This window comes from Megalops cyprinoides, chromosome 18, assembly GCF_013368585.1.
Source record: "Megalops cyprinoides isolate fMegCyp1 chromosome 18, fMegCyp1.pri, whole genome shotgun sequence".
Classification (NCBI taxonomy): domain Eukaryota; kingdom Metazoa; phylum Chordata; class Actinopteri; order Elopiformes; family Megalopidae; genus Megalops; species Megalops cyprinoides.
The window spans coordinates 11,089,556-11,106,023 of record NC_050600.1 but is presented as its reverse complement, the minus strand read 5'-3'; the positions used below and the strand labels follow the sequence as shown (position 1 = coordinate 11,106,023).

Genomic DNA, 16,468 nt, shown 5'->3' with positions numbered 1-16,468 from the left:
GGGCAAAGAAGGGGAGGGGGTTTGTCAACTATGAGTCACTACATTAATACAAAGTAATATCCACAGGCAATAAAGAGAATACCTTTTAAAACATGTTCTTTCGGGTACTCCTGAATACCACAGCAAAGAACAATAGCTATTATCATAAAGTCTATTGAACTTTATTAGACAGAAGAATTGGGAAAGTTTTTTCTAACAAATTGAGCTCTAAAATGTGAATGGAAGCCAAATCTACAGGATATTAAATCTGCAAAAGAGACAGAGGATATAGTCTATATGGTCAGTAAAGCACTAAATGGGATTCAGAAGAATATTTTTGTTCTTTATAGATTCAATTTCCGGCATGTGAAGACTAAAATCTCCCTGTGCTAGCTACACATTTCAGGTTCAAGAAGATACTGTTTGAGCCCATTAAACAGCATCATATAATCTGGTTTATCAACTGTTATTGTTATTATCACCTAGCAGCACTGATTCATATAATTGTTTCAGTTGATGAAAAACGCTGGTAGACTTCAGAGAACTCTTTTTCCATGCAGTGTATGTATATACATACACGCGTGCGTACGTGTGCACACACACACACACACGCACGTACGCACGCACGCACGCGCACGCACACACACACACACACACACACACACACACACATTCCACTGCCCATTGGACATTGAGGATTTGAAGGGAAGGAGGCCAAATCTTGTGAAAGACAATAGCTTACTGGCTTTGGTCCCCATGTCACCCCCCCCCCCCCACCCAGAGACTTGGAGGTGGCAATACAATGCAAGATTGCTGAAAACCAGGTGGAGAAAAATGAAACAACAGGAGTATTCATCAGGACCTGGCCAAAAGAAAGCTACCTCCAATTTGAGCGGGCTTCAAATGATCATTTATCTCGCCGAAAAAGTCGGCAGAGGCCAGGTGGATTTAAGGAACTGGGGTTCATATAAAGGCATAACTTCGGCACTCTTCTGCCGAGAATGAGCATGCTCAATCATTTTATTACTCCAGCTGGTGAGTGGTGTAAAAGACCACTGGTGTGCAGGATACACAGCAGAGCAGCTGGTTTATGTGGCAAACAGTGCAAAATAACAAGCAACCAAAAAACATCTCTAAGGTACCTGGGCTGTTGTTTTGCATGAGCTGGTATTAACTCCAGTTACTCAATGATGTTTAATCAGTACAAGATTCTTCACAATTTTCCACAAATTTGCATTAAGATATTCCTCGTTGTGAGTGGTTATTGTAATCACACATACTTGTGTACGTGTACTTCAGAATATCATAAATATATAAATATGTGAAATATGTTTGATGTCTCACCCTGTCCACTGTGTTTTAGAATAGCACTGTAGCTGTGCCTGTCCCTTTAATATGGGTGGGTTAAATTATGAAAGCACTCAGACAAAAAGCTATCTCCAACTGCTGCAAGAAGCCAAGGTCTATGCTATGGTCATTAATACTGTACAGCCCTTTGTAGGGCAATGACTATGAAGCAAATTTTTCCCATAGCATCTTTATGATGACTAGCCATAGACTAGTCATAGGTATGGATACTGCAATTTTTATTCTGCTGCAAAAACTGATCTCCCTGCACACTTCAAATCTCCAAACCTCCTTGAACTTGCACTGGCTGTGACTACATGAACCAGTTTAAAAAACTCACATTTTGAAGTAAACTGAAAAAGTAAAATGAAAATCTCAAGCAAACTGAAATAACTGCATTGTATGCAACAATGTAATATTGAACCTTATTGTTTAAAAGGAAGTGGGTGTAGAGTGAGGTCTGACACCGAGTTGTCTTGTTAGAGCAATGATTAATAACAAAAATAAATAATGTTTTACGCAAAAGTGTGGTCCCTGTAGGGTTTTATGGTCTTCTTCAAGTTGTTTCCTGGAAGAGCAGGTTTCTTCATCATTCTCAGCAAATTCATTTTAATTACAGTTTGTGAACATCACTTCTAGAAGACATGCATTTTAATTTAATCTAATTACCTCTAAAGGAGGACTCTATCCATTACTGTCACTCTCTAATCATAGGGTCATTTCACAAAATTGCAAAATTCAGTTCAAGACCAAGGGAAAAGAACAGCACTTACCAGACATTTCATTCTATTAAATTGCATTATGGTTGTTTCAAATTATTTTAAAAAAAATATGAATAATAATGAGTGACAGCCAGAAAAAAAGTCACAGGTTGGACAAAATCACACTTTAAATATTACTCCAGTAAAGAATGTAAAATCAAATCCTCACATTCTAATTCAGACATTAATTCAGCAAAAAGGGTTCAGAAGAATCTTTAAAAGGACATGAGCCAAAACTATTGGCCTTAATTAAAATTAAATTCTAATTAAATTAAAATCTAAATTACCAGCAGTTTTGAACACATGAGAGTGGAAAATGTATGAAGTATTTTTTAAATTTCATTTTCTTATTTTTTATGTGAGTTCTTTTCAAACACTCAGTAAGGTACTTATTGAAAAACAAATTGTGAAAACAAAACATAAGAATTTATTTGGCTTATACAATAACACCCCAAACAAGTCCTATCACATTGTTTATATGACAAATCCTTTAATGCAGGAATACCAGGAAAAATGTAAATCTGGTTGTGATTTTATAATCCCAACTCTGAGTCAAAGTTTTTAAGAAAGTCTACATTAAGAAAGTTATTTATCAAATATGAATGCAATTTCACACAGACCAAAGCTTCAAGCTTAACCTTTTCACCTACAAAATTAACAGGAGACCAACATACATTAAAAAATATTAGGATTTCCTCATTAGTATTTGCATTCTAATTCTGATGCCTCTTCAGGTTGGATCAATTTACTCAGTAAAGTTGAGCACAGTTTTTGGCTAGGAATTAAATGCATCTTATTATGATGAATTGCTGCTAAAATGCCTTTGTGAGACATTAAAGTTAAATAAAAGAAAAGCGGTTTATGGGAAAGTTTAGTGAACCATATAACATTGAAACAAACTCTCATGAGTTCAGATAACAACAGTATGGCTAGCAAGCTTTTCATAGCTGTCACAAAAATATCTGCCATTTGCCATATAGTGGCAATGCCACTAGATAATATTGAAATCCTGTTAAAATCACACCTCACTTTATGCTACGTATTTGTTCTGCACAGGAAAGGGGATAGATTACACTGCACACACAGTCATACACATTATTTGTGCATCATCATTACAGCTAATCCATCATTCATGGACATGGTATACATATACATCTGTACATTTACTGTATGCATGTTGATTCAAAGCTGTGCATGAACAAAAAAAAACCTTTAAAACACAAAAATATGAAATACTAACACAGAGAAAGCGTCTTCCGATATGACCCCAAACAGTCAGGCTGAAAATCTAAAGCAAATTTTCATTTTCCGGCCTGTCGGTTTTCTGATATGGAGCAAATGAATGCAGTAGCAAACAAATCTATCAAATCCTACATCAAAACAACCCTGCTCTATCCCTGCGACTGGGGGATAGAGTACAGACAGAGCAAAGAGGGGGAGGGAAGGGGGAGAGAAAGGGGGGGGGGGGGTGTCGCACCAGCAGTCTACACCTTTGATCCACCCTGCTGGCTGCGAAAAGCCCCTGGAGTGAGAGCACTTTTACTGGAGACCGGGGTAATTGTAGATCTAATTTGACCAGAGGAGGCAAATTAATGACAGACAATCCCCACGGTTCACCTCCGGAGAGGAACACGTAAAGTAATTTAACTATAGGGATATGAAGGATGGAAATCAGAAGAGAAAATAGTCAAGTAGAAAATGCGGTGATTGATGTGCTGATAGTCCCTGTGAGTTCAAATGATTAGGGACTCTGTGTGTGTGTGTGTGTGTGTGTGTGTGTGTGTGTGTGTGTGTGGTGGGGGGGTGGTGTCGGCTACAAGACAAGGCGGCGGTGTTCAATGTTCAGCAATTAACACGCAACACCAGCCACCCCAGACAGCCGAAGGAGGACGCATCCTAGGGAAGCCTCTTTTCTTACTGTTTATTTTCCACCTCAGTGCTGATGACTAATGATCAGCCACAGCGCGACGCATCCTCGCCAATGTCACTGCGCAAGAACATCTGAAAAAGCACAAAAGGCACCGGCTCTCGTCTCTTCCCTTCAGGAGTCCCTCCACTGAGTCTGAGAACAAGTGCAAGCTCAACGGGCGGTTTTGAATAAGGTCAGCAGAAATCACCCCAGCATAAATACTTTCAACCAGACGCAAGGCTGGAACATCTATAAGTGGCGACATATACATAGCAATTCAGTTCAATGAAATGTTAATGGCAGAAGCAGGAAAAAAAAGATGAAAATGAAAATGTCAATTTCAAGCTACTCAGATTTTGCATTAAAGACCTAATGGATACCTGCCTGTAACATGACAGGTTAATCAGTGTCTTTTCAACTTACTTTTGTCCAAACTCGCTGGAGTCCACATCACCATGTCATAAAAGTGATTCAAGGCCTAGACAATCGAAGGACCGCACCAAAGGGGTTTCACTGTAAGCTTACCCTGGGTGACCTTGCAGCCTGCGTCATTCAATGTGAGTGTTTATGATATTCTTAAGCAACGGTCTCCAAACAAATATACAGTCATTCAAGCTACAACATGTAATGGAGTTCTGTAATTAAAGTTCAGTAGTCAGGGCATCGGAGCTAACATAGCAAACAAGATAAAGGTATGTGCTGGAAGGTGTCACTGGAACAAGTGGAAACATATGAGAGATTTCAAGCAAGATGAAAACAGAGAGGCAAAAAGCAGAATGGAGGGAATGGAAAGTGGCTGATGAAACTGCGTAAGAACGGCTTTTCTACCATTAGCGCACATTAGCTGCGGCATTGTCTTCATGCAGGGTACATTCACCACCACTGAATTTCAGGCTTAGAAACATGATTTTAATTTTGTCTTTACAGCATAAAACGTCAGATTTTCAAATTCCAGCCATCATAAACAGTACAGAAACAGCAAGGTAGAGGGTTCTGTCTGTGACCGCGCTTTCAATTATCCTGTTAGGTCAGACATGGCAATATTACTCTTTTTATGGGCCAAGGCATCTGAGGGCCGCGGTTGTTCTGTTACTGCTCAAAAGAAGCTGTACATTCCCAAACAGTGAAGAACTATGGAAAATGGACGACAGAATCTATACGTTCAAGTACAGGTATCCAGCACGCTGCAGTGTGAACATCTTTATTGTGTGATGCAGCCACTCATTAGTAACAAGATTTTACAGTTACTAGTACTTCTTTGTCAAACAATGTGTTGAAGCATTTGTTTTTAGGAAACTGTCACTGCATGTGAGCACGGTCCATCACCTATAGTTCCATACAGGGTACTTGCATAGTCTGGTTTAAGCCTACTTAAATCTCAGTGACTTTACCTGCCCCTGTTAATATGCATACTCTGTGCATAATGTCTCAACAGTCTTCAGCAAATGCAGTACCAGGAGTTGTCTGAATTTGATGTCTGTAACCTATATTTGCTCTCAGTGTATCATTTTAGATGGAATGCATTGCAGGTGAATGTTGATTTTAAATTTTGGATACAAGCATCCTGTCATTTTTTTTTTAACGGAACGTGCTGTTTAACCAACACGAAGCAACAATCACATCAAAGGAGTATGAGTGAACAATTCCTACGTCAACTTGTTCTTCAGTGTGTTTCTTCTATATCTTTACCAGAAGAACTACATATGAAACAATGGACAACACATTCCTGGAAATCACACCGTTTTCCAGGGTTTGGCTTATTGATTAGCAGAGTTTTACAGTGGTATAGCGGAACTGCTACACGGAATAGGAGCCATGGCGGGAATTTTATTATTTTTCTCAGACAGCGTTCTCCCTCAGGGTCTGCAGTTCAGTATTTTGCAACCCTGTGTCCGCACACATCCACAAACCCACAAATCCAAACAGAGGCACTATTGAACAGGGATCGTCTGGTATTATTAATCATTACAATTATCCAAATTGCACCCACATTTCCTCATATGTTCCTTCTGGCAACACAGCCAAAATGTCTCTTGACACCAACTACTCCCTGAAGCAGAACTGGCTGCACAGATTCCGTCATCGCAGATTAATCATGGAAATCCAAGGAACACTGCAACGCCACTCGCTGATACCAGCGCCGGAGACCAAGGGAAAACAGCCAGGGAGAGCCCCTTTGCGGCTGTGGCATTTACAGTGTAGGAGAGCAGGAGGAGAAGAACCTTCTGCACACACCATGGTCTAGAAGAAACATTAAAACCCATGCGAGATGAACAGCACTCAGGAAAGGAGGACTCAGTTTGTCGCTATTAACAGAGAGGACCACGTGGTCACAGGACGTGAGCCCAGTTAAATAATCTGTTTTAAAAATCCTGATTGAGCACAGCAAATCAGATGCTCTGAGGTGAAGGAATAGTGCAAATATAACTTTCTGTGTCACCGATGGCATCCTGTCTCCTGCCTTGCATGCAGTAAAGGTAAGAAACAACCAGCTGGCAGATATTAGGCCAGTCTGTGTTTGGTAGATTTAATTAAGTAGACTGAATATCATGCACAGTAAAACTAGCTGTGGATGTTAATGTTGTATGAAGCACCATTGAACCTGTGGTGGGTTTTCACCCCACAGGATACACTTGTTGCTGGTGCTGGTTGTGATTAGTTTAGCATGCAGTGTGCAAGACCACTGACATCTGACAGTTTTAGGTCTGCACACCAACTGCAGCCAGTCCCACTGTTCCCTTTCCTTGACACCTGTTCTGTCTTCAGGAACCCCCCAAACACACATATACAAACAGGCGCACAGTCAAAGTTATTGTGTTTCTGCCACCATTTTTATGAGGCGTCAGGAGGGGGGGGATGTATAACTAGGCCTGAAAAACTTGAAAAATTTGGAATGCAGGCCTAGTTGAATATTTATTCCATGGACATTCTGATGGCTTAAGATAAATTAAAACCATGGTCTGGTCTCACAGTGTGATAAAGGGGAAAAAAAAAAAAAAAAAACAAATCTCACTGGGGTACAGTGCTGAGCATCCAGACAGACCGGCGCACCGATCTGGTGTGAACAGCTACTTTCACAATTATTCTTAGATGAGCTTTTCCATTAGGGACAGCTTCCGCTCTTTGTGTACGTTAGTAAATGCACCTCATGTCAGCCCTGCTATAAACACAGAAACAGTGTGGGCCCTGAATGAGGTCATTTAATATGGCGAACACCATTAAAGCGGTTAATTTAATAAGCCATGATTTATTGTGTCATGCTAACACATTGCAGAGGCCCCTGAGTGATTTATCGTACTTTAAAGTCAAATAAATGATGTCAGAAATCCTCGCTTTTAATGAGCAGCCAACTAAATCCTCCAAGACTGACCGGAGTGGTGTTCTGATGCAAATGCATAACTGTTCGCCAACACTGAACATCAGAAATGATCAAACAAAAACACCTAAAAAAAAACTGCTTCTCAAAATACTCATTCACACAGGCCCACAAATAGCCTAGAAGCTGGATGTACCTCAGTTCACAGCCTAGGCCAAAGTGTGACAAGTGTTCTGCCTCATGTCTTCAATCAAACTTGTTCTTGCCAAAACTGCTGATACCATTCTCTCTATAGCATCTAACGGCACCCAACCCTTGTTGTGACAAATAAAGCTGAAAGGAAAGGAAACTCAAATGGTCAGATTGTGCTTGCAGCTGGATCATCTCCAAACGGGTATGGAGTCCCAGTGAAAGAGCAGCAAACCGACTGCTTGCGGTTGGCACTGCATGATTAAACATGGGTGTGGATATGCAAAGTAAGCCCTATGGGCCACATTAGTTTGCAATAATTCAAACAAAGCCATCTCGTCCCTGCAAGCAAGGTTGGTTTAGCGAATTATTCACAAAACAAGCTAGCAAATCAAAAAATGCCAGAGAAAGCTAACAGCTGCTTCTGAGAGGGGGAAAAAAAGGCTAAACTAAACAATAAAACATGGCCGAGCTGGGAAGATGCCCCCTGTGGCTTCTCCCAAGGCTACTGCCATTATTACAATGAGATGACAAAACAAAGACACAGGAAATTAAGCTGTTCAGCAGAAGAGAAGTAAAACAACCACTTAGGAGGTCCACAGATTTGCCTGAGCGCCGTCAGATGCCTTGTGGCTCCAACTGCTTGCCTATGTGGGGGAAAACTGAAGCCTACCCCTGAACCTCATATCACACGCAATCCCGTCCCAGTTCCCATGGTCCCTTTCATCCATAAGGGCAGCGTGAAACAGAGAACACCATATTGTCTTAAACAACATATAAACTTGTTGTTCAATGTCTCCTGCTCCCTCTCTTTATCACTTCATGTCATTTATGCTGCCCTCCATTTCTTTTCCTTTTCTTTTTCTTCCTCCTTTATTATAGTTCAGCACTCTGTTGAAATCATACAATGAACATTCAAGAGCATACACACAAGCACGCACACACATGCACACACGCATGCACACACACACACACACACACACACACACACACACACACACTCAGGTGCCAACAGCACAATAATTCAAAACTACTCCAAACAGGATCGGGGATTCAGCAGGCTCAGAAATAATAATAAAATACAGAAACCATCTGTCATATGCTTGATAATTTACCTTGACTTTAATCAAAACTGTGCTGGGGGAGCCAGAATCGAAAATGAGTTTGTAGCTCAGGTTCAAGGCTTATTGAGTATGTAAAGACTGAGGATGCCACATACGTAGTGGCAAGGACTTTCTCAGCGTGAGAAGAGGTCTGACAGACAAACGCAGCTTACGACAGCCACGGGTAATGCCTTGTGAGTTCTCCATTTCCTGGGAGCGTTCTGACAGCAGCCAGCACTGCATTAATCAGCACAGTTTGCACAGCCACACATCAACTCCATCCCTTCTTCAAAAGCCAAACAGAGGACCTAGTGGACTACAGACCATGTCTAATTGGACTTGCTTATTTCACAGTGCTGACTTAGGAAAAAGAAAGACAAGAAAAGCTCTTTCATTTAAGTACATACAGAACACCTACCTCTAACAACAACTAACACCCCCCCCCCCCTCCCCACCCTGACTCTAAGCTAACCTCCCCCTTGCTGAGTTCTGTGAGGCTCATCAAAGAAAAATCAAGCAATGTTGCTGTTACAAACCCACAAGGTGAAATGAGCCCCCTCGCTGGCACCAGAAATGACTTCTTTCCATGAGGCGCTCTCACTCACTTGTGTGGCCACTTTCCCGTAATCAATCCACCTCACGCTAGCAAAGTTCGTGGATTCTGCACAGTTGAAGCCATGGTTGAATCCAGCGTGGTAGCCATAGGGAAAGGTGATCATGAACTCGCCCGCCTCCTGGGTGATCTGTGAAACACAGAGAAAGGCAGCTTGTTCAGGCCAAAGGTCAAAGGTCAAATGGAAAATAAGTAGTGAACAATCAATGAAAAAAGGAAAAAGGTACGTTTTTTTCCCATTATTTTTGGGAGTAAGAAATTCATCAGCAATTTCTATCATATTTCAGTATTTAATTTATATTACAGTTCTATGCTACGGAGCATTTTGTATCATGTTTTTTTTTTTTTTTTTACTCATCAGACAGATTACTATTCCAAACCTGAAATGAATTAAGTCAGTGTTATTCTGAAGCATAAGCATCAATCTCTGTGACTCTAAAAACGTTCCATCACACTTGAATTCTGGCTCTGAGCAGCTCTAGCTAATTACTGGATATGATATTCATCTCTCCATGCATTAGTTTATCTGGCTTTGCAGCAAAAAGCTAACACTTTAAGAATTTGTTTCTACAGTTCATAAGGGGCCTTCGATATACACAGGGGTTTTAAACTTTTCTGTGAGTTCTGGACAAACATACTGAAGGACAAAAAACAGCAGGCACCCACTCTAGTAGAAGCATGACGCTGCATTTGCATTATATAATACTGCATTTTTTTTACCCTTTATTTAAACAGTCCTATTAAGATAAAAAAAAATCTCTTTTCCAAGCTGAAAATTGAAATGTATCGTATATTCTGCAATTTTTTTCTCTGCACGGTGCACAACCACTGCAACTTACATAAAGACAGGACAGATTACACTGACAGGTTCATTTCATTACTATATTTTTGATAGTGCTTGCTTTATACTGTACATTTACATGGCTTAGACTGCCTGTCCTGAGGGCCCACTTCACTGTAATTTGGAAAGTAAACAACCCCTAATACAGCCAGCTGAGCCTTCTTTCTTTCCACAAAAAAGGGGGTCATATTTGCCTTTTTTTCTATCCATACAAGTTACTGTATGTATAGTACTGTACTGTATAGTACAAACATGCTTCAATATAACAGGCTTCAATCAACAAGGCGCAAGGTGACGAGTAAAAAAAATAAATAATTAAATAGGTGCAAAGTGGTGCAATTTGGCCCTGAACACGGGAGCAATCACATCAGCTGAACGCTTCACGGGGCACTTTCAGGAGCTCAGTACAGGCACACTGGAAAATGTGACGACAGGGTAACAAGCTCAGCAAACTCACAGCATGGCAGTCTGCACAGCAGTAGTCCTAGCAGTGAGCTGCAGCCATCTTAAAACCTGATTATTACTGATTATTAATGTTACAGTATATCTGTAGCAGGAAGTTGCAGTTTGACATATATATTTTCAACACCCCACTTTTAACACAGATGTTTCTGTTGTCCAGCCAATTACAATGTTGCATGTGCTTTCAGGAGTCGGATTCAGAGCTTTAAAATAGTCCAAACAATTTCAGATACGCACTGTCATCTTTATCTTATTTTGTTTCTTCTCAGACAGGCAATGTTCTTAAACACTTTCTTACATTGCACAAAAAAGAAAAAAAAAAGAAGAATTTCAGTAAGAAAAGAAATAGCGATTGGAAATCAGCTTTATGAAAACCTTTCATTTGACCAAATTCATTAATTTAATTCTGTACTAATGTACTAATATATGTATACGCATATGTTACACATACATATGTGGCACAAATATATTTGTGACACAAATATATATATATATATATATATATATATATATATATATATATATACACACACACACACATACGTACATATATATATGGGCAGTTGAACAGAAGTCTATTTTACAATGTTCTGAAAGGGAAAAAAGGATCAAAGAAACAGCAGGCGAAGCAGCCATTTCCCTTTATTTATCTAAACCACGCACCCCTCTTTCCATTTCTTATTGAAAAGTGCACTCTCCAGGATTAGACAGAGAAAGGCCACATTCTATTTCAGCAACAAAAAAGCCCTATTAAGCACTAGCACCACCGTGAGAGCAGCACACAACATACTGCGCCACAACAAATGCTTAGCAGCGGTTGCTTTTCTTGGGGCCTACGTACACAAAATGGCCCTAACCCGAGCTGCACACCTAATGAATGGCTTGAATTTGATGCCGATACAGGACTTGACAACCTGTAATCATGTCACTTATTGTGTTTCAAACTTACACAATAGCTAACATTCTGAAGAAAGGGGGGGGCAAAAGACATAACTGTGAGGACTGGTATGGCATTATGCCCATTGCTAACTTTTGTACCCAATTAGGTCCCGTTGAGTCAATACTTTACTTTTTTATGTAAATTGTGTGAGGAGAAAGTATATTAAGTTCCATCTCTTCCAACAAACATCAAGAATCACTGGGCCAAGTTCCAGGGAACTGCGAAATGTTCAGTGTGTAAAGATAATGAGCGTGTGACCAAAAGGCTCTGCTTTTCCACTGTGTACACATTATTGTGAATCTAAATCACCCCCCTCAGCCGCTGTCCCCAGTGCTGACAGCTCCCGACTGATGTATAACCTGCAGCTTATCAGCTCTGTGCATGCCCTCCCGGCCAGCTCTCCCCTGTCTCCCTTTACAACGCCAGACTCTCTGAAGGAGGCTACTCACCCACGCTAGCTGGAACTGCCAGCGTGGAAGGCGTCCTTCGCTCAGGCCCTACACTGTGCTAAACAGATGGCCGAGACCCAGCCCACAGCCCTGTGACCAGCTGCAATGCAGACCACAGCCTCAGGGAAGAACCAGGAGCATGGGAGATGGCCACTCAACAGTCATGCCATAGCGGCTTCCTCCGGGCCCATCTGTACTGCCGTTTTCCCTATCCCACTCGCTCATTATGATGCAGATACACTACACTACATACTCATTATGCAAATATTGGTGCTTCGTTTGAGAAACCTGTAAAGAGCAATCTTCTGGGAGCTTCCTTTGTGCGTTCTCTACTGTTCAATCATGTGCATGCAGACCAAAGACAGATAACACATCTGGAGCTAGCACCACTCACATGACCCTGGCTCTGAAAACTGTACCCTACAGGCCAGCACCACTGTGTTTTCACTCTTACCCTAACACTGCTCCTGTTTTAACACCCCCATGTTCCTCACTGGGCTGCACTTACTCCATTAGTTTCAGATCCTGGAGTAACCCATAATATCATATCGCAATTAAGCGAGAATGAACTCAAAATTTACTAACCTAGACTGACATTTAAGTAATCAGAAGAGGATGAGGTTCTCCAGCATACATTGCCGTCCCATCAGATACAAGCACTACTTAATTATCTTCAGAGCAGCAGCCCAACACTCCGGGGTGTGCAAAGAAAAAAAAAAGGGAAAGAAAAAAGATAAGCTTGTCGCAGAGACAACTCATTTACTCTTGTAGGCAGAAATGCAGCACAGACTTTGTGGGAGAAGTGAACAGTGCATTTGATCTTACACTGAAAATAATCTTTTAAAAAAATCAAATCAAGGACATTCCGCTAGCAATGTCAACAAGAAACTACTAATTTATCATGTAACTCTGTGCTAGTTCGAAAAAAAAAAAAAAAAACAACCTGCATTTCAGAATTCCTTTGACAGATTTATTTACATGAAAGGCCTATATTTAACAGGCTGATGTAGGACCTGGTCCCACTGTAACATATGAGCGGTCCAAAGGGAAGTCTCACTGCTGACATAACTAGCAGACACCAGTGGCATACAGACACTTGAATTGACACCCCTGAGACATGGGCACACAGTAGCAAGTTCGAGATGTCCGCTCAAAGCAGCACTCTGTGCTTCTGTAGTCGGGGAGTAGAGGGGGGGGGCAATCATACTCAGGCGTGGTACGAAGCAACCGTACCTAATATGAAAATGCCCCAAGTGGACGTGGTACACAGTGTTCACACTAATCAAACAAACTGGACTTTGGGGTCAAGTGTACTCGGATCTGGGCCCGGGTCCCTGATGTGAAAGCCCCCCTAATCAGGACTGGCTTTGCAGTACCAGTCCTGGCACTGTAAGACACTGAACAGCCAGGGCTTCAATACTGCTGGGATTTCATATTTTCAATTTTCAAACTATTCATTCATTGTGCTCTAACACCATTCATTGACGCATTGATTCCTTTACGCAGAAGAAAAGCCATCAAAAGACGTATGCGTTTTCTTTGGCATAAATTGAAAAAATCTATTTTATCTCCTCCATTCTGTTCTGCAAAATATAGATAACCAGCTTGCAAACAAACCACTAATGAAAAATCAAAAACCTAAAAATCTCCACATGTAAGCACACAGGCAGAATTGTGCATAGTGTATTTATGTATTTCCCTCCAACGGTACCTGCAGTTCACAGATTTACTCACTGGAGTAAAAAAAAAAAAGAAAGAAAGCGGCTGAAAATAGATGCACTTTGGTAAAAGAGTTAATTGGGTAATTTTGGGCTGCGGTGCAATTCTGACTTTGATCAATGGCTGATGAAATTCATTACCAGCACTGGGAGGTGCGCGAGGCTACGTCTAATTGCATGCCAGTCTGTAACTCAGTCGAGTAATTGACAGCTGCATGTGGCAGGTGCGCCTGGCACCACCAGCACAGGACGGCCACGCGAGTGTGCGTGTGTGAATGTGTGAGTGTGTGAGTGTGTGAGATCGTGTGTAAGATCAGAAAGCAGAGAACACTTGCAGTCCCACTGAGGTGGCTGCAGCATTCCAATAAAGCGGTCTGAGGAGAAGTGGGGGGGGGGGGCACAGGCCTCTCCCCTCTAACACCCTGTCACACCGCGCTCGTTTGTCATTTCTACAGGCTAGGCCCGGCAGCGCCGTGATCAGAGCCTGCTCTTCCTGACGCTCAGCTGATGGGAGTCTCTCCGCATCGGCTGCCTGCAAAACGCGGGCAGCGTGTTCCCATGTGTTCCGAATGTGCTGTACAATTAGTTCCACGACAGCGGTTATTTGGTCCAGCAGCGATGCTGCGCGGAGGGAACGTAATTCCGCATCGTGATCAGACGGGACCGCGCTGTACCTTATCGAAGGGGATGCTGTACTTCTTCAGTATGGAGGGAGAGATGATGGTCATCTTGTGCCGGAGGAAGGCTTCGCAGCTCTTGAAGCTGTTTGGGAAGAAACCTGAGGACAACAAAGTAACAATTGGCACAGTGCTAAGAGTTGTGTGAAAATGAAGATGTCCTACATATTTCAGAGCTAACATCACAGCAGCGGCTCACCAACACAGCTGCTGAACTCTTTTTTTCTAAATATAAAAGATGTAACCTATTTTTAAACATCTTTGATGAGGCTTTTAATTTGAACGAGCTTGGGTTTGTGCATATTTTCATTCCTCAGCAGGCTGGATGAATCTACAGGTTATGGGGCCACCCTTTGCAATCTCTTCACCGCCTGATCCATCACACATTCCTGGCCTATGCCTTCATCACAACACGGGTGCAGGTACAGTCGAATACAGTCAGTTGTGTCCCTATTTTTCCCCACAGATGATGAGTCCAAATGCCATATGTTAATGACTGGCTATCATCAAGCGCCCTCTAGAGGCTGAGGTTGGCGGAACGACAGCAGATGCGGCAATCCCCCCTCCCCCGGAGCAGACGCATCCATTACCTTGGGGAAAGGCTTGGGTGCTTCTTTATCTTTCACTGGAGCCTCTGCGTCCTCCCTGAAAGTTCATGACTCTCTTGGGCAAGGCCCCCGAAATCTACTCAGCCTCTATCTCTCCATTAAGATTCTGCCCATGGCCTCTGCAGACCAAACTACGCTTGTCTCTTCCTTGTGTCTTCCCTTTCAACCAGCCTAATTAGGAATTTTCTTCAACACCGTGGTATTAATTATTGATACGACGAGAAAGCGTTCATAATTGCCAGCAAATAGGCTATGTGGACAGTTTAACATTAAGAACTCAATCAGTTTTCTTCTTTTTTTAAGTTTCACTTTTCATGTTTTTACAGGACTAATTGAAGGGATATAATAAAATCATTAGAGAAAAAGAATCAAAAGGCATTACTCATGAATAAGTGCACCCGCTTTTAAAACATTTTTCTCTGTAAGGGCCATTTGCTTCAGCTTTGGGCATGGAGTGTGATTGGTACACTAGATCCATCTTAACACATTCCCTGGGGTTTATTCAAAATAATCTTTTGACATTCTTCTTGGAAACCTTTTAATTAATTTCAAGCAGCAGTTATATGCACATGTTAAATGGCCAGCATCAGTTTAACTCGAGAACACTTTTCTGCATACAATCATAGATTCCCTTAAATGTCAAATAAGACCATTATAAAGGAGGTGAGAGCACAACCCCTTTGATAACGTGAATCCCCACCACAGTGGAGCGTACACATGTAAAGCCGACAGTTAAGCAGCCAAGAGGTGGTTCGGGATTTTCCGAAATGCTAAACTGACACTTTCTCACTGAACAAGCTCATATGCCAAATTCTATTACATGACTAAAGCAAATCATAATTTATTGCCTTATAAAAAGAATATGAAAAGATACACTGTATATGTTCATTTGCCAACAGTTGGCTATCAGCTCGCACTGTTCTCACTGCATCTCAAAGCACTGAGCTGCCATGTACGATGGATTGTACAGTAAGGGCTGGCCAGAGTCTCCTCCCTATGCTCTCGTGTACAGCAGTGCTTCTCGCACCATCCATTTTCTTAACGCTTTCCTGAGCATGCCTGTAAAGTTCAACCAGATAATCAGACTGAAATAACACTTGTCTTTTTCCCTCTATATTCCGTTAATTAATGTTCCAATCGAAATCAAAGGAGAGAGAAGACTCCATTCAATTTTGTTAGCCTGATACGGCTTTGTGGCCAGAGTGTGAGTGGTGACGGTGATCAGCCGTGGCGGGGGGGGAAGGGCCAGTAATTGAAAAGCAGTGAAGAAAGGCTGTGTGTGCCCAACAACGGCAGACGTTACGGCAGAATTTTAATAATATTGTTAAATATTTAAGACGGAGGTGGACTGTTTAAGGTCACAATACAAGGCTCGTAATCTGCAGACAATGCTGCTGGGATACAATATGAAAAGGCTCCCTTTTCATTTTACTGCGTTTTAATAAAAGTGAACGCCAGTGACGCACGAACGTGATATCTGCTTAATAATCAAGTGGAAAGCTTATTAATCGCCTCAAATTCAGTCTCAAGAAGGCAACTGGGTCAAAACCTGCCAA

General features: G+C 41.7%; 1 protein-coding gene across 2 annotated transcripts in view; it reads right to left on the bottom strand.

Annotated features, from left to right (window-relative positions):
- Window positions 1-16,468, bottom strand: part of LOC118793160 (lysine-specific demethylase 4C-like) — a 123,097-nt gene that overhangs the window by 87,828 nt on the left and 18,801 nt on the right. For both annotated transcript variants that reach the window (XM_036551197.1, XM_036551198.1), the window contains exons 7-8: window positions 14,302-14,405; window positions 9,210-9,347 (exon numbers count right to left, since the gene is read on the bottom strand). In XM_036551197.1, coding sequence (XP_036407090.1) covers window positions 9,210-9,347; window positions 14,302-14,405 — 242 coding nt within the window. The remainder of the gene's footprint in view (window positions 1-9,209; window positions 9,348-14,301; window positions 14,406-16,468) is intronic.